A 23,221-nucleotide genomic window follows, 5' to 3' on the forward strand; every position below is an offset into this window, starting at 1 on the left:
GATGTTCAACAGCAACAATGAAACTCCTTTGTCAACATTACAATTTTTTGTTATTCCAGCCTTTTTTGATTTGTCAAGTCCTCTCGTGGAAAGGTTGTATTTGGTGTCTCCCTCACTAAAAAAAGAGAACGTCGCTCCTTGCGTTCCCAAAAGTTTTTTGGAACTATCCTGGTTGTCCTGAAGCATGTCTATTTTTTTCAGTTTTTCCCGGTTATTTCTTCTATACCTCAATTCATTGATTATCTTCATTATTTCACTACCCAAATAGCAAGCTACTACTGCCTTCAGTCCGAATCCATCTCTTGTGTAGTTTGAACGCCTTATAAAGTTATTACATTCCAAAACATGGATATTATCCAACTTCAAGAAGTGTAATTTTTTGTGGAAAACCAAATCATTTTCGTATATTTTTCGATTCATGCTGACGTCATATCTGTAAGGCTCTGAAATAATAAGAAATTGTGTGTGTTGTGTTTCTTCAACAAGGGTATCAAATGAACTTTCATTTGTTTTATTGAGCCATAGCACTAATTTCTCTTTGTTTGAATTTTAGCATTGTGAATATAATTTTGTATATGCGTATGGGTAACTATTGGGCAATAAAGCTATCATTATTATCATTATCCAATATTATTCATTTCACATGATCTTATCATTTTGTATTTCAAATTATCATACTTCTGTATTACTTCAAAGTAATAACTGTGTTGCATTTAATGTATTTCACTATGTGACGTACTGTTTGGAAACTTTGGTGTAGTAATGAATATCACTGGAGTTTTTTCCCAACACCAAATCGTTATTTTTACACCTCGACACGTGTTTCGATCACCAAGTGATCATCTTCAAGAGGGAGATAAAACTAAAAACTACTCAGAACTGAAGCTACTTATACTAATCAGGTACATCATACAGGTAGGTAATCAGTAATACCACCCATACAAGTGTACCACCCTAAATTAATTTTACAATTGGCCTTTCTATTATTTTACAATATGTCCTTATGTATGTTTAACTGTTACAGCTATATATAGAACAATTTTCAGCTATATAAAGTTAGTTTCACAATATTGCCTATCTAAATATATTTACAATGTGTCTTTTTGTAGTAATCAATAAACCCAACAATATTATTTCAACAAGCTATATAGTATGCTATTTGGTATTGGTCCGTTATCGTTATTCATAATATTATTATGTTTACTTATTTCTACACTCTCATAGGCATCTAGTTGCCTGTTGTTGTTAACTTGTCCAACTAATCTTGAAGGACTGAAGTCTATGGAATGGTTTCGTTGCAAAATATGATGAGAGACTGCTGATTTTTCAGGTCTTCCATATTTCAAGTGTGCTATATGTTCCTTATATCTCACTTTAATAGATCTTTTTGTCTGTCCATAATATTTTGCATCGCAGTCCTTACATTCAATTTCGTAAATTCCAGACTTTTCCGAATTCTCGACTTTGTCTTTTGGACTTCCCAAAAGGATCTGCAGTGTATGACTTGTTTTAAAAACCACCTTTATACCTAGTTCCTTGAAAATCTCCCCAAAGTTCTTCGTATATTGATGGTATGGAACTGAGAGGTATTCATCTTGGTTTTTGTCCTTTCTGAAAGTAGAGATTTCGTTCATTCTTAACTTAAACTTCTTTTTCCTAATTATGTCATCTACAATACTCCTCGGGAAACCGTTGGTGGCTGCTATTTCCTGTATTGTACGTTTTTCTTTTGTGAACCTATCATGTGTTAGAGGAAAAGTCAAAAGACGATGCACCAATAAATTCAACCCAGCACGTTTGTGCTGTCCATAGTGATGTGAACTGTCAGGAATATACCTGTACGTGCTTGTTTCTTTTCTAAATATATCGTATTCTAACCCTCTATCTTTGCTCCTCAGTACCAAAACGTCAAGAAATGGTAGTTGTCCCTTATTTTTTAATTCATACGTGAATTTTATTGATGGACATCTATTATTTAAAAAAGAAACAAAGTCCTCGATATTCGATTTTTTGGTATCGAATACCGCAAAAATATCATTCACATACCTCAGCCAAATCTTAGGAAAAAACTTTGACTTTTCTTTAGTTTCCATTTCGAATCTGCTCTTGAACAGGTCTGCCAGGTAGGGACAAGGGATTTTTCATGGCCGTTCCTTCCTGTTGTTCATAAAAGCAACCTTCTACATGGAAACGATTTTGTTTCATACACAAATTGGTGAGAGGAACGAATTCATCGATTTCGTTGTTATTGAAATTATTTTTCTCTAGTAGTTCCCTGAGGTATTGCAAGGTCTGTGGAATTGGGACGCTAGGAATAATGAACATTAAAAGAAACCAAAATCTCACCTTCTTGCAGAACCATGTTTTTTGTATGTTGTATGAACTCTAAAGAGTTTTTTATATACTTAAACCTGGTTCCGCAATAGACAAGGTTTCAAATTCCTTAGTGAGCCACTTCGCTATTTGGTAGGTAGGAGCTTCAATAGCTGACACGATGGGGCGCATTGATTTTCCCGGTTTATGAATTTTTGGGAGGCAATATAGTTTTGACATCGTTGGGTTGGAAACTTGGGATTCAATTCATAACTAGATTTAATACTCAAAACAAGTGGTTCACTAATCGAGGCGAAAAAAATTTTTTTGCAATTCAGTGAAGTTAATGAACTTGTACATAATATTTCTAGTTTAGCAAATGAATATTATCATCGTTATCATCATTATACTATGTACTAAATCACTATTTTTTTTCAGGAAAGAATTTAATCATCTGGCATCCATATGCTACATCCAATCCATTATACTCGTCATAAGCTCGCTCTCCTCTAGCATATCTTTTTTTTCATCACGATGACCATCACTTGGAGCGTCAAATATGCAGACACTGAAAATTTACACTTCACTCACAATTTCTTCTCCCGGTGACACAATATTTCCTTGATTTGGTTCCAGGTGTTATATCCAAAATCAATCGAAGACATCTTCATTGGAGAGAATAACGGAGTTTTATGAAAACACAGGAAATTTCTCTCCCAGGTCAATGACTTCATCCAAGCCAGGAATGATTTTGAATCAAGTCAATGTGGAAATAAATGGGACACAAATTCTGAAAGAGATATCCTTATCAGCGGATCGAGGGCTCTATTTAGTCACAGGGGATGGTGGAAGTGGAAAAACGGTTTTACTGAAGACCATCCTAGGTGATCTTCCTGCGAAAACAGGCCAGCTGGAGATAAGTGGAAGCATTTCCTATGCTCCTACAGATTTCTGGTTCTTTCCATCATCAATCAGGCAGAACATAATTTTTGGACAAGAATATAACGAGAAAAGATACAAAGAAGTACTGTCACTCTGCGCCCTCGATGAAGATATCAACAAGTTTGAACGAGGAGATAAAACTCTTTTAGGAAACCACGAAGTAAGCCTTACCAAAGGACATCAAGCTAGAATTAGCCTTGCCAGAGCAGTGTACAGAAAAACTGATATATACTTGTTTGATAATTGTTTGACTCATCTGGACCCCCAGGTGAACATGAACATTTTCAAAAGGTGTGTCATGGATTTCTTGAAAGACAAGTTGGTTGTTTTTCATCACACGCAACCTCGGTCACATCAAACTAGTTTCCCCTCACCAAATTCTATTTATGGAAGACGGGAGATTGTACGTGAACGAGCGAAATGAAGAATTGAACCGGAAAATCACCCATTATGTTTCTGGTCCTGACGACTATGATTTCGATGAGAACGAAGAGCATCATCATCTTCAAGCAGATGAAAGCACTGGACTCTTGGAATCAGATGTGGAAATATATTCCAGAAACATTCATCATGAAGAGAAACAGTTGGGTGAAGTGAAGCTATCTGTGTATATGCGTTATTATAAATTTTCTCAAGGGCCCTACATGTTACCATTATTGGTGATGTGTTATGTTGCATTTTCCGTGTCGACCTACTACACTGAAGACTTTCTAAATAAATGGTGAGTATGAAGTGACATTGAAACGTTGAAAATATTCTCAAATGGCTTATATTGTGATTTTCAAAAACATGATCATGTTATCTTCTCGCCTCAATTATTCACCTGATGATTTCAGGCTGAGGAGAGGTCTACTCGTTGGATATAATGAAACAAAAGAAGGACAAACAACCACAAGAATTATTAGAGACAATCAGAAATTCAACAGATGATATTGAATAAAACTTTGACTTTTCATGCCTGAAGTCCATAATAGAAAATAATGATATGTTAAATTAACAATTTACCAATCTAACTTATCGAGTCGAAATATAATACATGCAACATTTTTGAATCATGAATGTGTGTCGAAAAAATTTAGAATGATTTCAATCGCAAACTCTGAAAACTCAACTTATTGAATAGCTATTCGTCTGGCTGAAGTGGTAATTTCAAATGTTATTTGTTCTTGCAAGGGACACGTTAATCAACGAATGACTCATCAAATTATTTTCATCATTTTCATGCAAATGTTCAACCATTTTTTGTTGTTTTTTATGCAAATATGTGAATGTGAAATGAGAGAACTTGACTGGAACAAGGTATGGATATATCAATTAGAACATCCACTAGATAACCTGTGTGGGATATCGCCTAGTCATCTCACTGAAGTGTCTAAGGCCAAGGTTCATCCAAGAACAAGAATGAGATGTGCATACAAAGTCTATTGATAGGATAATGAGGCAATCATTATTGATATTTTTTTAATGTACCAATTTTACATCTAAGGACATGAATGAGATGTACCTAGAATTTTTATGTGGAGGGAAATGAGACAGTCCTTTTCGGTATTTTCTCCACAACAGTTTTCAACGTAACCAAATAGTCTATCATTTCCAATATCTTATGTTACATATAAAGTTATTAGTCAAGCAGTAAGTCATAAAATTAGGTTATATGATTGCAATGAAATGGTATTATATACATAACTTGTACAACACCCAATGTTTCTTCGGATAATTTTCAATTCATCTAGTATATTATTGTAGATCAGTAATATACATTTTTTCAAAAGTCTCATCAGAAGGGTATCGAGTCAGTCTTTTCAAAAGTCATTTTGAATAATTTCCAAGTACATTCCGAATGAGTTCTCTGAAAATAAAATCGTGAAATATACCGAGTAGACTCAAAGAACTAAGTTACTTTGCTATTGAGTGACAAGCCACCTCATTTACATTGTATGCCAATATTTTTTGATAGTTTCACATCTATCGCTGAGAAAGGGTGTTTTGATTATAGTAGTTAATGAATTCCTGGATTGTTTATACTCAGAACTCCGTTTCAAATTCAATACCTTTTTTTCAGGGTGGATATGGAGCCGAATGTAACAGATATCGTAAGATACAAAAATACTAACTCCTCGGACTTGTCATCATTACTAGAGGACAGGAATTACTACTTGAATTTCTACTGGGTGCTCATAGTAACAGTTGTTGTTCTTATTTTCGTCAGAACGTATTTGACTTTATTTTACAGTCTTAGTGCGTCGATAATACTGCACAAGCACCTCAGTAGATCTATTTTGAATTCTTTCATGACATTTTTTGACAGTCATTATCTTGGGAATATTATAAACAGATTCTCCAAAGACCTTAGCACTCTAGACGAAACAATTCCTGCAGTTATTCACGATCTCCTCAAGGCAAGTTTCATAATTCGACAATTCGACAACTCACCATCTATTTTTCATCAGTAAAATGCCAATGTAAATCTCACCTCATGAATGTACATCAATATGCCTCGTCTGAAAGGAAAACGTCACAACTAAGAAACTTGGTGTTTAGTCAAAACAGTTTGAGACAGGTTGTACAATTTGTATCTATGTTTTTCAGAAACTGAATTATCTACTTATTTTGAAGCCTTCAAAAATATTCTAATTTTTTTTTCAATACTTCAATATTCGAAACAAAATTTTTAAATTTGTCCAATTTTGAGATGTGATAGTATTACCACTTCAATATATATATATATATATATATATATATATATATATATATATATATATATATATATATATATATATATTTGTTCATTGCATATTGGTGAGCCCGGTATATGAACAGGGCGTTGGTCCACCCAGCACTTCCCGAATATATTTAGGTATATACTTTTCGGAATACTCTTCAGTGGTATGATTTTATTAATAGGCCCATCAGAGGGGTAGATTTTTTCTGAAAATAAAAATTTTACATATCCTTTAAACCTTTGTCAGCCCCATGCTGTTGGTCAGCCCATAGTTATACAAATCGCTATATGAAGAGCATCTTGGTCAGCCCTACAATGCTGCCACATCGAAGGGCTGACCAGGAACGCGATCCATTTCAGTGTATCATTGGATTTCATCTTGAGGGTATCAAGTGTTTTTAAAATCCTGGCAAATCCAGTTTTTCAGAGGTATACTATGTGTTAGTTTACCGGAAAAAATATATTAGGAAAAGAAAAAGATGCCGTTACTATTGGCTATTTATGTTTCATATAGTTTCTGTATTATGTATGATTGATTACTTGTTTATTTTGTGGTAATTCATGATCACTTTAATGAAATGAATAAAAACACTTTTGTCTAAGTATACGACCAGTTTCGGGTTTGACCCCGCATCATTAAGTATTTTTTCAATACTTCAAATCAAATCAAAAATCTTTATTTCCGTAGACCTAGGGACGGCATGGAAAAAGTCACATAACTCCGTACAATTACAATGAGGTCACAATCATAAAACAACATAATTATATGATATATAACATAACATTCAGACCATAAAAGGGGTACAAAAATTAAAATTTAAAATTCCAAATCAGACTGAAAAAATTCATCAAGCAAATAAAATACCTTTTCACATAATACTTTCCGAACTTTTTGTTTAGAGAGCTTTACACTAGTTATTTTTTAATGGATATTGGGAGCTTGTTGTACAGTTTTTTTGACATGATATGAGGTCCATTAGTTACCTTGGCTAACTTATGACTAGGAATTAAAATGTTATAGTTTTTTCTCAGGATGAAGCCCGAAAGAAGACATGTATCATCTCTGTTCTAAAACTTGAAGCAATTTGATTTAACGTAGATTACGCAATTAAAAATATACATGCAAGTAACAGTTAATATATTCAACTTTGCAAATAATGGTTTACAGGAATCGATTTTTTTTTAAAACAAATTGTTCTAATATTTTTTTTCTGTAAAATTAATAAGACACTGATTCTATTGCAGTTGCCAAAACAAATAATACAGTAATTGAGGGCAGAGTAAATATATGCATAATAGTAACTTTTAAGAATTTCAATAGACACAAAATTACGCAAATTCCATATAACGAAACAATGTTTCTAATTTCTTCAGTATGAAATCAACATGATGATTCCAATTGAGTTGGGAATCAATAAAAACTCCTAAAAATTTTTTATAGTTTACCTGTTCAATATTTTCAATCTCAGACCTAACCAATACACTACAATCAGTTTCCTGAATTGTAAAGAAAATGGTGTTGGTTTTAATATTATTTAGAATCAAGCCATTCTTAGAACAATAATTTTGCATGTTGAATACAGCATCATTTGCTCTTACTGACAATGTTTCACATTCCGAACCACTGACAGTAAAAGATGTGTCATCAGCAAATTGTATAGAGCACTGTGGATGATTAATTTTTGAAAGGTCATTAACAAATAAAATAAATAGTGTAGGCCCCAAAACACTACCTTGGGGCACACCTGTAACAACGTTTCGAAATTCAGAGAAAAATGACCCAGTCTGAAGCCTAACTTTAACAATCTGTGTACGACCAGTTGAATAGGTTTCAATCCATTTCAGACTTGGACCACGAACGCCCATGCCAAACAGTTCATCAAGAAGAAGACCATGATGACTGATATCAAACGCTCGTGTCAAGTCGAAAAGAACACTAAGAGATTTTTCATCGTTGTCGAAGTTTGATAATACATGATTATGTAGAGAAAGGATGGCATCCTGGGTTGACAAGCCCACTTGAAACCCATATTGGTTGTCAGATACGATATTGTATTTATTTAAAAAGGACACAAGTTTTGATATGATTCTTCAAATATTTTCGAAAATGGAGATAGTAAAGCAATACCTCTGTAGTTCGACATTACATGTTTATCGCTTTTTTTATAGACTGGGACGACCATTGCTTGCTTAAGTCGGGAAGGAAAAATACCTTCAGAGAAAGATAAATTGATTAGATAAATCAGAGGTTCCATTATTTTCAAAGCAGCCTTCATTAAAACATTGCCTGGCAATTCATCAACCCCACTGGAATTTTTCGAACATGCGAATTTAATTATTTCCACGAGTTCAGTTTCATCTATTGTATGGAGGAAAAGACTCTCAGTTTTTACACAACGATTTTCAATGCCACCAGGTGCCGTATTTTTTACTAATGACTCCACTGAATCGACAAAATAACTACTAAATGCTTGAGATATACCGGGACCATCGTCAACAAGTACACCATCGCCAATGTCTTAGATGAATCGTTTATAATAGTATTTTTCCTGATGATAGACCAGGCAGCTTCAGATTATGTTGAGCCTTGAGGAATTGATTAATAAAGTATTGACTTTTTGAGAGCACAATTTTTTGTCTATGATTTTTTAAGAGTTGCTTATATTGACCCAATAAATGTACATTGGTTTGGCTCTTGTTCAAATTATAAATATCTCTGAGTAATATACCTTCTTCAACGATATCCTTAGTAATCCATGGTTTGTGTCTACTTGAATTTTGATTTTGTTTAGGAAAGGATATATCAAAAGCTTGACGAAAAACATCATGAAAATGGGAAAATTTAGTATCGAAGTCAAATTCAGTGAAGTATAGAAAATTGCACTTTTCATCCGATAATAAATTTATGAAATGGAGGATATTATGATCATCAAAATTTCTCTTCAAAAAATAATGGTATATATCAGCGGCGACGAAATTTATAGGTAAGGTAATACTTGGTAATGGGGTCAAACCCGAAAACGGTCATATAAATAAAATCAAATATAGGTAATTAGACAAAAGTGTTTTTATTCATTTCATTAAAGTTTCAGTATTCCTACGAAATCTGCAATTGTTTGACAAGCGTTAACTATTTTGGCGCGAAACTCTTTGAGAACCGTTACGATCTTTGCAATGGTCCTAATGCTATTTTGTTAATTGGCTTGCCAATATTTTGGTATACTTAGAGAATAATTAGAGAATATATAGGTATATGACGATTACAAATAAATATCATAGAATCTACTTAATTTTAAGTAATTTACTGTTTTCCAATTCTTACCTCAAATGAAATATTATTTTCCTGTGTTTTCATTTTCAGTTCGAATGGATGTTCCAAATTTGGTATATCGATTTAATGTGAATGTGTGTAGAAAGTAGCAAGTATTAGAATAAATATGATACTTCACGGAAGCTCATCAATTTTTTTTTATCAAATAGACGTTACAGTTTGTTCAGGACTGTTGTATTAAATATTCATCATGCATGTATTTCTTCAAGCATTACGATATCCATTTATCACTAGTGAATAATGAAATCATTACAGAAAAGCAAGTAGGCAAGTTCGTTGAATATGTCAATTCCATCCACCCGTCAATAAAATTTACCACTGAGAGGAAGGTAAATAATTCATTAAATTACCTTGACTCAACCATTACAAAAAATAACAATGAACATGAGTTTGCAATTTTCCACAAACCATCTTACACGGACATTATCATACATAATTCCTCTACGCACTCTTACCAGCATAAAGTTGCTGCATTCAATAATATTCTTCATAGACTATTGAATAATTTCCAGAGAGAGCTGAGTTTGATCAAACAAATCAAACAAAAACTACAAAAGCAAGCCATGGACCATATCTACCCAAATTCAAGATGCGATAACGTCAGTTATGAGACATTGTCATTTTTGGCTGAACCAACCAATAATATTTTTTTGAAGAAAGACTGCGTAAACTTAGCTCACAGAAATAGTAATAGTCCGAATAATAGTGTGAGTGCATTTATTAAAAACAATAAAGACAAAACTTCGGTATCGGATAGATCAGGAGAATATCAGCTGAGTTGTGGCTCTTGCCCAAAACTGTATAATGGCCAAACAGGGAGATTATTTTCCAAAGAATTAAAAGCTTAGATGTAATTTTGTGAATAGAAAGACCAATTTCACATTTGCAAACCACCTTTTAGCAGAAGTACATGAGTTCAGTCATGAATATGACATGTTATATGTAGAAGAGAAGAGTTTGAAATTCAATCTTCTAAAATGTCAAGCAATCAATAGATTCAAGAATTCGGGTAACTAACTAAATGATCAATTAGAATTGAATAACCGTTACTGAATATTTTTCAAATGTGGGGACTGGGACATAAGCTCAGGTCATTTAATCCATTACAAACTCAAGTACTTGAAATGTAGGTACTTTAAATTCTAAAATTAGGTATACCAAGCATTAAATTTGTAAAATATAGTAGATAAAGATACGCCCGAAGAAGCCATTGTATGGCGAAACACGTGTCGCGTTTTTATAAAACTGTTTAGTGAAACATTTTTGGCTGTGAGTTTTAGAAAGTATTTTGAAGTGTTTTGTGTGAGAAACTTTGCCAAAAATCCGACAGATATAATTCAACGCGACAAAAGTTATTTTCTGTTAGGAACTTAACAATAGAAATAATTGTTGTATACGTTTTTGTGAGAGATTGTATCAATTAATCTAAAAAGTCGTTCACTTATACTTCAAGGTCCTTCTTCACAGTAAATTAGAAATCAACCCTGAAAAATCATCGTTGAATTCCTGATAAACTCACTTATCCAATAGATGGCATATATGGGGTTATTTTGTTTGATATTTTGAAGAGGAGTGTGTACGCATCTTAGCGATACCTTATATTATTTCACAAAAATTAGGTGTTTCGGGAAATTTACATTACTGTCTTATTTATGGAGATATTGAATGTGGCTCCTTTTGAAAAAAAAATCCCTATATGCAATCAATTATTTATATTTCGAGCTATTTTGGAATCATCCGTATCTGTGAGAATAGGTTGGAAATGAGTCAAATCACTTTTCAGTATCGTCCTTCCATTTTTTATTTTTATCATTCATTTTTGAATCCATTTTCAACCCGTTTGATATCTTGATAGAGTTTTTCAACACACTGATCTCATTTCAGATCATCAGACACTCACAGTTTTGAAAACAATAAAACCTTCTCAAAAACAAACTTGGTCTAAGGAGCAAAACGAAATATAGTCAAAAAGTTTTTCGCTCCGAAAAAAAAAGAAGTGCTAGAATTGAATTAGTTCTTGTTTGTATCTAAAATATAAGGAAAAGAAATATTCATCATTATTAAAAAATAGAAACTGGGCTACAATCAAAGAATACGTTTACTGTTGTAAAATAATATTAATAATTTTCATTTGATATTTTTTACCCATGTTGTAGTTTCATTTCATTAGAAATTATGTTATTTTTTCATACTACGTGTTTATTAGTTTACCGAACAATTTTTGTCAGCAGTTCTCAAATTGAAGAATAATACTCCATTCAAATAAATGTTTATTCAACCTGATCAAATTTTTTCTGTGCTGAAATATTCCAAATCTTTTTTATTTTGATTGAAATGTCTGCTGCAGGTTATAATCGATGATGATATGACGTATTCATCGTCATGAACAGTCAACATAATAAAAAAACATTGGTTTAATCTCCACTTCATTATGTTCAACCTGAACAACATCATACCTCCAATAACTGAAAGGGAGTTTTCGAAAAAACTATTGCTAAGAAAAAGAGAATTGAAACTTATTACTAATATCTGTTTCACAAATTATATCTTACCTTATGCTAGTCACTCAGAATTTCGTTTCGTCATAGAAAACATACTTAGTGCGATTTTTACCTAATTTTTGAACTAAATTATATATCGGAAATCCGTAGTGCTGCTGCGGATGTTCATATAGAATTTATTGAAACTGTAGACATTCTGGATATTCACTATTCATTTCTCAATAAATTCATTACCAGATCATTCATCACATTTTAGATTTTTCGTTTGTGAAAAAAATGTCATTTTTCATCTACTCATTTCTACTCAGTCACACTTCGATTATTTTTGTGCAGTCAGGTTTTCAAATCTACAATTTCAAAGTCAAATCCGAAGTTTCCTGCTTAATGTCTAAAATTGATTTACACAACGCGATTTCTGTTGAGGCGTCCATGCCAAATAATTAGAATTTCAAAATCTACATTTGAAAATACAAACAGGAAACGGTTTAAAATATGTCTGTTGCACCCCTACGAACGACAACCCTCAGAAGTATAAACTTGTACTAGCTATAGATTAACGAGGTCTTACATTTTAACGTGTGATTCCGAACACTATATTGATATTTTCAACTTATAACATATTCAAATTTTTGTATCTAAGATAGTGCAGAGGTTAAAATTGCTTCGACAAGCTAAATTGAATAACGCACTGTTAGTAATTATATTATTATTATCCTAACTAGAATGGAAACAGTACATTTCCGTACTCGACACCGTTATCCGAAAAAGCTGATTTCGGGTAAGTAGTCGAATGTGGGAAAGTATGAGTTCAGATCAAGCATTTTTCTACAAGTGAATATGTTACGAAGCTCTGATAAAACTTTTATATGCGAAACAATTCCTGATCTAAATTGCTTGTATAGATATAGGGTGATGCACGCACACGAACGCTTGTCCAAAAAACATACAAAACAGGAACTTTTTCATAAAATTCTACATCTCTCAAAAAATTTTCCATTTCTATTATCGAATTTCTGCACCACGACAATCTAGTTAGAATCGTGAAATGCAAGTGCAGCGTTGCCCGATTGTGGGCTGACCAACATGCTATCCATTGAAAGTGTTCGTATAAACCTGGGCTCACAAAGACACTATTCACATCAGGTGTATACAATTACACAGCCACGCCTCCTGGCGAAGTTTTGTGAAAGTAGGTGGTGTATCAGCTATGTGTATATGGTGTAATGGTCGGCCCAACCGAAAATTTGATAAACGTCATTTCACATGATAACATGTCCAAAAAACACTATATACAGTGGGAAACGTTGGTGAGCCCGAAACCGGGACGACCGACGTTTCCGAGGGCTGACCAGAGTTCACATCGTATATTCTACGGGCTGACAAATGACCGTTTACATATATATATATATATATATATATATATATATATATAGATTGCCAAAATTGGCAAATATAGAAATGATAGTTCTTGGTTCAACTGAAACACATAGTCCACTCTATTGAATATGTTATTCCATACATCAACATTATTAACATTAAATTTGTTAATAATGCGAAATTTGGTAAAACCATGGAAAATGTTATTCATCACAGAGATACCGTGACTCACAAAAATAATTTCATATTTATGTTTACATCAACTTTCTGATATCATTAGTTTTTAGAGTAATGTTGAAATGATTGGCCTCATCATATTGGTTTCTTGTACGAATCCAATATTATTGATACCCACAGGAGTGCTTATGTTAGTTCTTAGAATGATCCAAAAGTTTTATCTGATAGCAGGAAGGAGTATCAAAAGATTGGAGTCATCGAGTAAGTGATAATTCATGAAATATTCTTCCAGTGGGTTTTCAATTTCTGCAGATCATTGCATTTTCAACCAACTTGATGAAAACCAAAGTATAGTAGAGAGAAAATTGAAAGTTTCATTTGAGACAACAGAAAACAAAATTGAAACATATGTCAGAGCATCCCCTTTGAAACAAAAAACGTCATTTATAAAATTGGAATTGCGATTCCAACTATATAAGGATGATCAACTGCTTGTTGGTCCGTACTTTATGTTTTTTTTTCCAAGAGGGGATTTTTTTTTCAATTTTCTTCCTTGTTTTTTGAAAGTCTCTTCATATTCGACTAAACAATATCAATTGTTGATAATCTTGTCATTTGAATAGTTTTATTTGACTTTTTCATGATTTTCGATGATATTATTACAATTGATATCATCACTAATTGCTCTTCATAAATATGATTCATTTTTCTGATTACTTATCCTGACATTTCGCAGTAATTGAAAACGTTATCCTGATTTTCAGCAAGGAGTCCTATGATAGGTCACCTGAATGCCACACTAGAGGGTCTATTGAGTGTTCGTGCTTTCGAAAATCATTCTCTTCTCATTGAAGAATTTGATGAACACCTGGATCATTTTACTTCTGCAAGTTATTTAATGAATGCATTAATGAAAGCCCTTTCACTTTATGGTGCTCTGATATGTTCGGTCTTCAATGCAGTGGTGATATTGAAACTCGTCATTTTCAACGCAGGTTTGTATGTTTCAGTTCAGTAGTTTCGAAAACTTTGATTCTTTTCATTCTATGGGGTCTTCCCAATGTGGCGTACGCCACATTGGGAAGATAGGAAGTTTTTAACGGAAGACCCTATACTTGAAAAATATATTTGGAATCTTCAGCAATGTCAATGTTCCGTGAATATCATAATGAAAACATCATATTTCTATAGATACAGCAGCTGGGGATGTTGGGCTGGTGATTCTACAAGCCTCACATTTATCCAGTGTTCTACTTTCGTGGATACGTCAATTTGCTGATTTCGAAAGCTACATGACTGCTACGGAAAGAGTTCTTGAATATATAGACATACCCACTGAGAATCGAAAAAGTGGCCAGATCAGAGAAAATTGGCCAAAAAATGGAAATATTGAATTTCGAAATGTATCACTCATTAACAGTTTTACGAAACAGCCACTGTCGAAGAATTTGAGTTGTGTTATCCAATCAAAGGAAAGGATTGGTATTGTTGGTAGAACGGGAGTCGGGAGGTCATCAATCTTATCTAGTTTATTCAGGCTATATAATATAAATGGAAGTATAATTATAGATGGAGTGGACATCAAAGGGCTATCTCTAGAGTTTCTCAGGTCGAGAATGACTATAATTCCCCACGATTCTATTCTTTTTCCAGGTGAGTTGTTAGACTATAGCAATCCTTTTTTGAAAATCCTAGGTCTAATGACATACTTACATATAGAGTAAATATTGCTGTCAAACTTCAGTGAAATTTTTTTGGTCAATATCTGGACACAAACCATCAGAACCAATGTATAGGTTTTGTTGTACAACCCTACCATCTGATTTCTCAGAATCACATGGTGTTTCATCTCAATTGAGGAGCAATGTTTAGCAATAGACGGAGTGGATTACCAAGATTGAATTTTTTTCATCAATTCAAATATATCTTTGTTGATTCTTTATTAGTATGTTTTACATTAACATACTTTCCAATCTTAGTAACCAAGAAAAATCAGTGCTCCAAATATTAGTATGACATTCTAGATATATATTTTTGGAGTATTTATTATGTGATTCTTTTTTTGTTTTAGGAACTTTACGCTCCAATTTAGATCCAGACAGGATATTCTTGGATGAAGCCATATGGAATGCTCTAGAAGCGGTGAATATGAAACCTCTCATCCAGGATTTGCAAACTGAAATCAATAGAAAAGAATACATCAGCTGCGCTCAGAAACATCTTATATGTCTTGCTAGAGCACTGCTTCGAAAAAACAAAATCATTGTTTTAGATGAACCAACAGCTAATCTTGATTCGGCTACATGCAAGTTACTTCAAAGTACGATGAGAAAACGATTTTGTGAGTCCACCGTTCTGATAGTCACGCATAGAATGGATATGGTTCTGGATGCAGATCGAGTAGGTTTCAATGTGGTTAATTGCAAAGTTTTCCATATTATTGGAAAAGTATTGTACCTCTTTATGAGTCTCTTCCAAACACTAATATCACAGTGGATACTGGAATTTAATAGAAATAGTCGCCATTTGAATCAGTGCACCCAAATCGATTGATTCCATCAGGATGAGAATTGTGTGCTCGGGATTCGAAAGAGTCGACGAAGGCCGTTTTTTATTTGTCTTGATTGGCGAAGGTTCTACCAGTGAGAAAGTTATCAGAGTTTTTGAAAAGATGGTAATCGGTTAACGAGTGGTCTGGGGATATGGTGGGTGGGGCAGAATTTAATTCGTTTAATTTCCATTTGATATATAGAAGGTGCGGACGAGCGTTGTCTTGGAGCAGGATCTGACCTGTTCTATTGACCAGTGCCGGCCGCCGTGATCATGAAGTACCATACGGTACCATACAGTAATCATGGCATTTTTCATCATAGGTGACGGTCCGATCCAAAAAAAGATCGTTTTTATTGCGCAAAAGCGAAGAATAACAGACCTTGGAACGTTACGATTTCTTTGGAGCTTTTTGACTTCTCCAATACATTTTTAACCATCAAAAATTGGATGAGCTCACACAGCATCAGATACTCATGGAATATTCCCTCTATGTCATAAAACGAACGTATACAGGGTGTAACATAAGTACGTTAAAATATTCACATGGCGTATTCCAGAGACAATTCAAACAAAAAAAATCTATTTGAAATTGTGTCCGAAAATGCTTCGTTTCAGAGATACGGGGTGTTGAAATTGAATTTTTTTGTTCGCTTTTTGAAAATGTCTCTTACAAAAATAAGTTATTTGCACGACATTCGGAACCCGGGATTTTTTTGCGTGGGAAATCATAATTTCGTATTAATTTTCATGTAACATTTAGAGGGCGCTGTGTGCGCTGTCATTATTTATCACAAATTGCTCTAACTTTTTCGACAGTGAACTTCTGATACTTTTCATGAAAAATCCTAATTCCAACATCTTTTTCAAATAAAAAAGGTACAACGCTGGAGGTGATCGTTTGATTTCAATAATTTTTGTCACTCTTCGCTTGCAAATTGAGTTAATTAAATGGAGTAGGCTATGAAAGTTTGTTTATAAAAATAGAAGTTCGCTGTCACATTTTAAACTATTAATTGACAAATTCACAGTTCGCCGTTTATAAAGTGATTTTTGGGTACCATGCCCGACTTTACGAATGCTGAAATGACTGATATGGTTTTTGTATACGGTTTGGCTGAAGGAAATTCGAGCGAGGCCAAAGGCATCTATCAGGAAATGTATCCCCAACGCGTGACTCCTTATGCAGCGACATTTTCGAAACTTTCCCGGCGACTTTCCGAATCTGGAAGCTTTGAAATAAATTCTGCAGTAGGACGGCCACGGACTACAAGAACTGTAGAATTGGAGGAGGCGGTTCTCGAAGAAATTAGTTAACATACAGAAACAAGTACAAGAAAAATTAGTCAAACTTTGAATGTGAGTCCTGACAGTTTACAGAATTTTGAAGGAACAGCAATTATATCCTTATCATATTCAGCGTGTCCAGGCACTCACGCTACGTGGTTTCCAACCACGTATCGAATTTGCTCAATGGCTTCAAAGAAAAGTTGAACAACACCCACAAATTTCATCGAAAATCCTCTTCACAGATACCTAAGGCTAATTTTTTAAGAAATGGTATCATGAACTTCCATAACAACCACATCTGGGAGGAAGATAACCCATATGCGATAACGTAAACTCATTTCCAAGACAGATTCTCTTTTAATGTGTGGGTAGGCATACTTGGAGATTATTTGAGTGGGCCCTATTTTCTCCCCTTACGTTTGAATGGAGAAGCTTACCTACATTTTTTGGAACAAGGGCTTCCACAACTTATGGAAGATGTTCCCATTGGTCTCCGAAATAACTCTTGGTTTATGCACGATCGAGCTCCTGCTCATTTTAGTGTGATAGCAAGACATTTTTTAGACGTAGCATATCCCCAACGATGGATAGGAAAAGGAGGCACTGAGCATTGGCCCCCGAGGTCACCGGACTTCAATCGATTTTTTCTTTTGTTGACACCTAAAATCACTAGTTTATGCTAGCCCCATTGAAAACTAGGAAATGTCGAGGGATCGCATCATAGCTTGCTGCGAAACGATAAGAAACACTCCCGGCATTTTTCAACGGGTACGGAATTCTTTGATGAGGAGAGTAGAAGCTGGTATTACTGTTGGTAGTCGTTACTCTGAACAGTTGTTGTAATAGTTGTTTCGTTCAATTTTTATATGTTTATTTTCCTAATAAATAATATAGTACTTCTCCGAATTGTTTTTTTTACAAACTCCGAAATGTAGCACTTTCTAATTGAATAATTAAACCTGGCAATTTTTTTCATTTGGATCGAATAAGAAGTTCGATAATGCTCAGTTTAGAAGAAGTTTGTACAGGTATACTGCGTATAAACTTTGATGAAAATAACTAAAATTGCAAAAAACTACAATGTTTTGAAAAATTTCAACAATCTGTATTTCGAAAACGAATCATTCTTCGTTGAACATTTTATAAAAAAAAGTTGTTTATTTTGACGAGATCCACCACATACTTGGTTTTTGTAATGTTCTCAGCAACTTCACTTAGCACCCTAGAAGCTAAGTAATATGCATCGATATAGAAAATTGTAAATATCTCGAAAACGATCACCTCCAGCGTTGTTGAGGAGGTGTACCTTATTTGAAATAAATAATGAGAGAGTACGCAGCGCCCTCTAGATGTTACATGAAAAGGAATAGGAAATTATCATTTTCCACGTCAACGGGTAACAAATTTCGTGCAAATAACTTATTTTTTACTTCTTCGATTGACGACTTGTTTATTTTGTGGAAATTCATGTTCACTGAGGATACACTACAAAAACACACTTTTGTCTATTTTCCACTATATTTCTTTATTGTTGACCGGTTTCGGCTATTATACCATTTTCAAAACTAACTGATTACATTTAAATCCGAGTAATTTATACCTATATTATTCTAGCATAAATGATTTGATATACCTGATATATCTGATATACCTGATATCCGGTACCTGCGTTTCATATACCTGTAAAATCCGTGAACATAACAAAGCTTTCAATATAATGTAGGTTTTGGGATCTGGACTATAGGTTCAGGAGAGGACTATTGTTTAATTCAAGTTGTTCGTTGAGGACAATAGAATTGGGATCTTTCTTTGACCTGTTTATTTCCATAGATTCCAACAGATTCATCATTTTCCCTTTTTTCGCATGTATGTAGGATCTTTAAATTATCTTTATGTATTTTATGTTTCGAATTTTGAAGATGTTCGTACATTAATGATTTTTTATCCGGAATGACATGTTCGTGGTACCTTGTATCAAAATAGAAGAGAACAATGAGATAAATTTTTTAGATCTGACAATATCCAAAAACAATGATAAACTCGACTTTAACATTTTCCGAAAAAACACATTCACAGATTGCACAATACCTTTTGACTCTTTTAACCCGATTTCACAGAAATTGTCTGCATTCAGGTCAATGATACATAGGGCTTTCACAATACCCCTTTCTGATCAAAACCTCCGAAGTGAAATTGCAATCATTAAACAAATAGCAGTTAATAACAAAATACCTACCACTCTAGTTAACAACATAATAATGAAATATCAACAAAAATCAATAATGAAAGAACTATACTCAATTTCCACAAGACCAGAACACAAATATGTTAGTATCAATTATGCTGGTAGAATCTCCGAGAATATTAAAAATTATCTCTCAAAATTCAATTTACAAACATCCTAAATTAGAGAAAGGAAAGAGATCTGGTATATATCGAATAGAATGTGGTGAATGCCCTGCCATATATACAGGCCAAACTGGGAGAAATTTTGATACAAGGTACCACGAACATGTCGTTTCGGATAAAAAATCATTAATGTACGAACATCTTCAAAATTCGAAACATAAAATAGATAAAGATAATTTAAAGATCCTACATACATGCGAAAAAGGGAAAATGATGAATCTGTTGGAATCTATGGAAATAAACAGGTCAAAGAAAGATCCCAATTCTATTGTCCTCAACGAACAACTTGAATTAAACAATAGTCCTCTCCTGAACCTATAGTCCAGATCCCAAAACCTACATTATATTGAAAGCTTTGTTATGTTCACGGATTTTACAGGTATATGAAACGCAGGTACCGGATATCAGATATATCAGGTATATCAAATCATTTATGCTAGAATAATATAGGTATAAATTACCCGGATTTAAATGTAATCAGTTAGTTTTGAAAATGGTATAATAGCCGAAACCGGTCAACAATAAAGAAATATAGTGGAAAATAGACAAAGGTGTGTTTTTGTAGTGTATCCTCAGTGAACTTATTTTTTGCAAGAGTTATTTTCAAAAAGTGAACAAAAAAATTCAATATCAACACCCCGTATCTCCGAAACGAAGAATTTTCGCACACAAGTTCATATTGACTTTTTTTCTTAAAATTGTCTCAGGAATACGTCACTTGAATATTTTAACGTATTTATGCTACACCCTGTATATTCCAAATAGTCATAGACTTTCTTGGAATACATACATGTCTTTAGAATATCCACAGAAAATGCTTGAATGAATATGGCAGGATTATTCTCGAAAGAATGTGCATAGAATGTCTATAAATGGATTATTCTCCCTTGAATATTCTAAAAATATTGTCCATCGAATATGCCATATGATGTATTTTCAGAATATATCCCCAGGGTATATTTCGAAATATTCTATACGGTGTATTACTGGAATATCTATTGCTATGTGGGAGAGCTAACGTCCAGCTTTACCGACATTCCACGCTCCGTTTCTGATGGGTCAGTGTCCACCAGGTCCTAATCTTCGTCCTGGATAACTGTACGTCGTCCATTCCGGGGATCATATTTGAGGCTAAAATCTCTGAAACAAAATTTCGCAAACAACTGTCGTGAATTGCGTTAAATAAAAGTATCATTGTCAACTGCCTGATTAGTTTTTCGGCTGTTTCGGCAGTGCTTTGCTTCAGTTCAATTTCGTAAAGGAAAATTGGCTGAAAATGACTCAACGAAATCATATACTTGTGGTAATAACCTGAAAAGAGGTAAAAATTAAAGTTTGAAAAAAATGAACAGCATCGATGTATATACTACAAAAATCTCTATCGATCAGTATATACCAGGACACAGCTGAATGAATATGTATTGAGGTATGAAGCTACAAAAACACATGACAAAACTTTTGAAACAACCCAACAATTGCAGAAACATAAATTGGAATTTCAAATGGTTCTTCTATTTTTCCAAAAATAGATATTCCACCAATAGATGTATGAAAATTTTATTGGTGTATTGATCGAACGGTACCAGGTTCGATTTCGAACCAAATCAATTCATTTCAGTTTGATATTATCGGGAAAGCCAATGTGGAAATATATTTTTCACAGTTCAGTTCATGTGTATAGAATTTACAACTTTCTGGTTTGAAAAGTAGTAGATATGACACTTTCTGTGTTGATCGTAAAAGAAGGAATTTTGTAATACGGACTGTATTACTTATTCACAATTTTGTTCGTGTTTTGAATTTTTTGTATGAGCTGAAAGACATTACATATACTGAAACAGATTCAGTTCAACTTGGTTAGAAATAGATGTCTTGTGTGAAACTGCATCAGTTCTGGTGAATGAAAAAAGTGTTTTCTGCAGATTCATATCGATATTAAGTGAATTATCCACTTCAGCACTCTATGGAGAAGATTTCAATGTAATTCAATTAATATTCAGATCGATAATTTTGCATTTACAGCATATATTTGTTAATTTTCTTCCACAGGTCATGGTTATCGATCACGAAGGTATTGTGGAATTTGACCCTCCTAGTACACTATTGAGGAATGAAAACGGAGTTTTTTATGGAATGGTACAACAAGCAGGACTTTTGTCCAACCAAAATGATGGTTTTTGATATTGCATACTCAGTAGATTTCTCTTTTGTACTGAATCATAATTGCTACATATATGGATCAATTAAAACAGAAACGATAACTTCTTCATCCCAATTGAAGTTTGATTACCACTGAAACTCATTATATCTTCTTAAAGGGAGGTTTTAATGATTTCCCACTCATAAAGCCATATACGGGATCGTCAGTATACTGAAAAGATGAATACCAAAGAATGGGGGTCTATTGCAAACTCAGACTGACTGTCCAAGACACGCCCAATGAAGCCATTGTATGGCGAAACACGTGTTGCGTTTTTATAAAACTATCTAGTGAAAATCACACAATAAAGTGTTTTAAGAATACGTTAGTTATGGATTTTCATCAAGTATCGGCCGATTCCATTATATAAACTTGAGATGTAGATTCTTTTATATACATTGAAACATACTCTCTATGTTTCAATATTTAAATGCACCCGAATCTTTTTCACTGGTATCTCTTTTTCGCATTGTTCACCATCGCTATTGTAATCACTACACTGGAAAAATCTGCATTGTTATCACACTAGTAATTACTATTATTACTAGTCCAAGGACGCCACATTTCAAACAGATAACAGCACCAATTTCGAATTCTGACACTCAAATCGCGATCAGTTTCTTCCTGAACTGAACATTGATGGCACGACGGCGATAACCATCCCCGCATTCCCCGATTTCTATTCGTCACCGTAACATGACTTCAAATTTAATTTAATGACAATTCTACAGTCAACGTGGACTAGTTCGCAACTGGTTCATTTCAATTTATTGTGTGTGCACAAATCATTTACTTCGACTATAACAAAATGATCTGGGGAAACGAACCTTTCAAAAATGTGCTCAATTTCCTAAAAAAATTTCTTTCCCTGCTTCGAAAGTGAAACAGTTGGATAAATCAAGGCCGTCGTCTCCAACTAGGGATAAAAAACACGCCACTTTTTTATCCTCAGCTCTGCTATCCGAATATGTGGCCATTGCAAATGAATAAAATTTTTGGAAAAGTATCCCCCAGTTTTCTGAAATGTTCTCAACTGGCACGAGCGATTCGGGAGGTTTGAAACAGTTTTCCATTTTTGGCACTACCATTGGCATGCTTTTTTCCGATTAGCAAATAAGGGTCCAATCGATAAAACAAAACGAGCTTTAAAAAACACTATTTCTTCCACATCCAGAAACTTGCGAAGACTCCTTAGTAACCTGACACCCTGTATAGATAGTTGTTACAATAGTTGTTACAAGGATGACTAATGACCCAATTTCCGTAATTATGATCAGTTATTGAACAGCTGATATAGTTACCAGTCCTAGAGCACTTACTATATCTGTGTCTATTCATAGTATGCCGGTAAATTACATTGCAATAGGTAACATGTACTACTAGTTGCCTAAAGAGCAGTAAAAGACAAT

The 23,221-nt window shown here is 33.8% G+C and overlaps 2 protein-coding genes across 3 annotated transcripts in view; both read left to right on the plus strand.

Annotated features, from left to right (window-relative positions):
* LOC111515843 (ATP-binding cassette sub-family C member 4-like) overlaps positions 1 to 2,957 on the plus strand; it is a 28,915-nt gene extending 25,958 nt beyond the window's left edge. The window contains exon 5 of the mRNA XM_074174992.1: positions 2,752 to 2,957. Within this exon, the coding sequence (XP_074031093.1) occupies positions 2,752 to 2,851 (100 nt within the window). The 3' untranslated portion in view covers positions 2,852 to 2,957. The remainder of the gene's footprint in view (positions 1 to 2,751) is intronic.
* A 27-nt stretch (positions 2,958 to 2,984) lies between these two features.
* LOC111513681 (ATP-binding cassette sub-family C member 4) lies at positions 2,985 to 21,887 on the plus strand. 2 transcript variants are annotated; one of them, XM_023169907.2, is made up of 7 exons: positions 2,985 to 3,976; positions 5,318 to 5,654; positions 13,474 to 13,624; positions 14,128 to 14,358; positions 14,555 to 15,016; positions 15,435 to 15,763; positions 21,662 to 21,887. In XM_023169907.2, the coding sequence occupies exons 1-7, from the start codon at positions 3,642 to 3,644 to the stop codon at positions 21,791 to 21,793; spliced, it is 1,977 nt and encodes a 658-aa protein (XP_023025675.2). In that variant the 5' UTR covers positions 2,985 to 3,641; the 3' UTR covers positions 21,794 to 21,887. The 2 variants fall into 2 exon arrangements, with proteins under 2 accessions (XP_023025675.2, XP_074031094.1); XM_074174993.1 differs by lacking the exon at positions 14,555 to 15,016.
* Positions 21,888 to 23,221: the final 1,334 nt, after the last annotated feature.

This window comes from Leptinotarsa decemlineata, unplaced genomic scaffold (genome assembly GCF_025532065.1).
Source record: "Leptinotarsa decemlineata unplaced genomic scaffold, Ldec_3_MD MMD2_tig00000882_RagTag_RagTag, whole genome shotgun sequence".
Taxonomy (NCBI): domain Eukaryota; kingdom Metazoa; phylum Arthropoda; class Insecta; order Coleoptera; family Chrysomelidae; genus Leptinotarsa; species Leptinotarsa decemlineata.

Coding starts and splice junctions, on each gene's coding strand:
- LOC111513681 (XM_023169907.2), top strand. CDS start 3,642: ATGGAAGACGGGAGATTGTACGTGAACGAGCGAAATGAAGAATTGAAC. Junction 13,625..14,127: donor CAAAAGATTGGAGTCATCGA/GTAAGTGATAAT, acceptor CCTGATTTTCAG/CAAGGAGTCCTATGATAGGT. Junction 14,359..14,554: donor ACTCGTCATTTTCAACGCAG/GTTTGTATGTTT, acceptor ATATTTCTATAG/ATACAGCAGCTGGGGATGTT.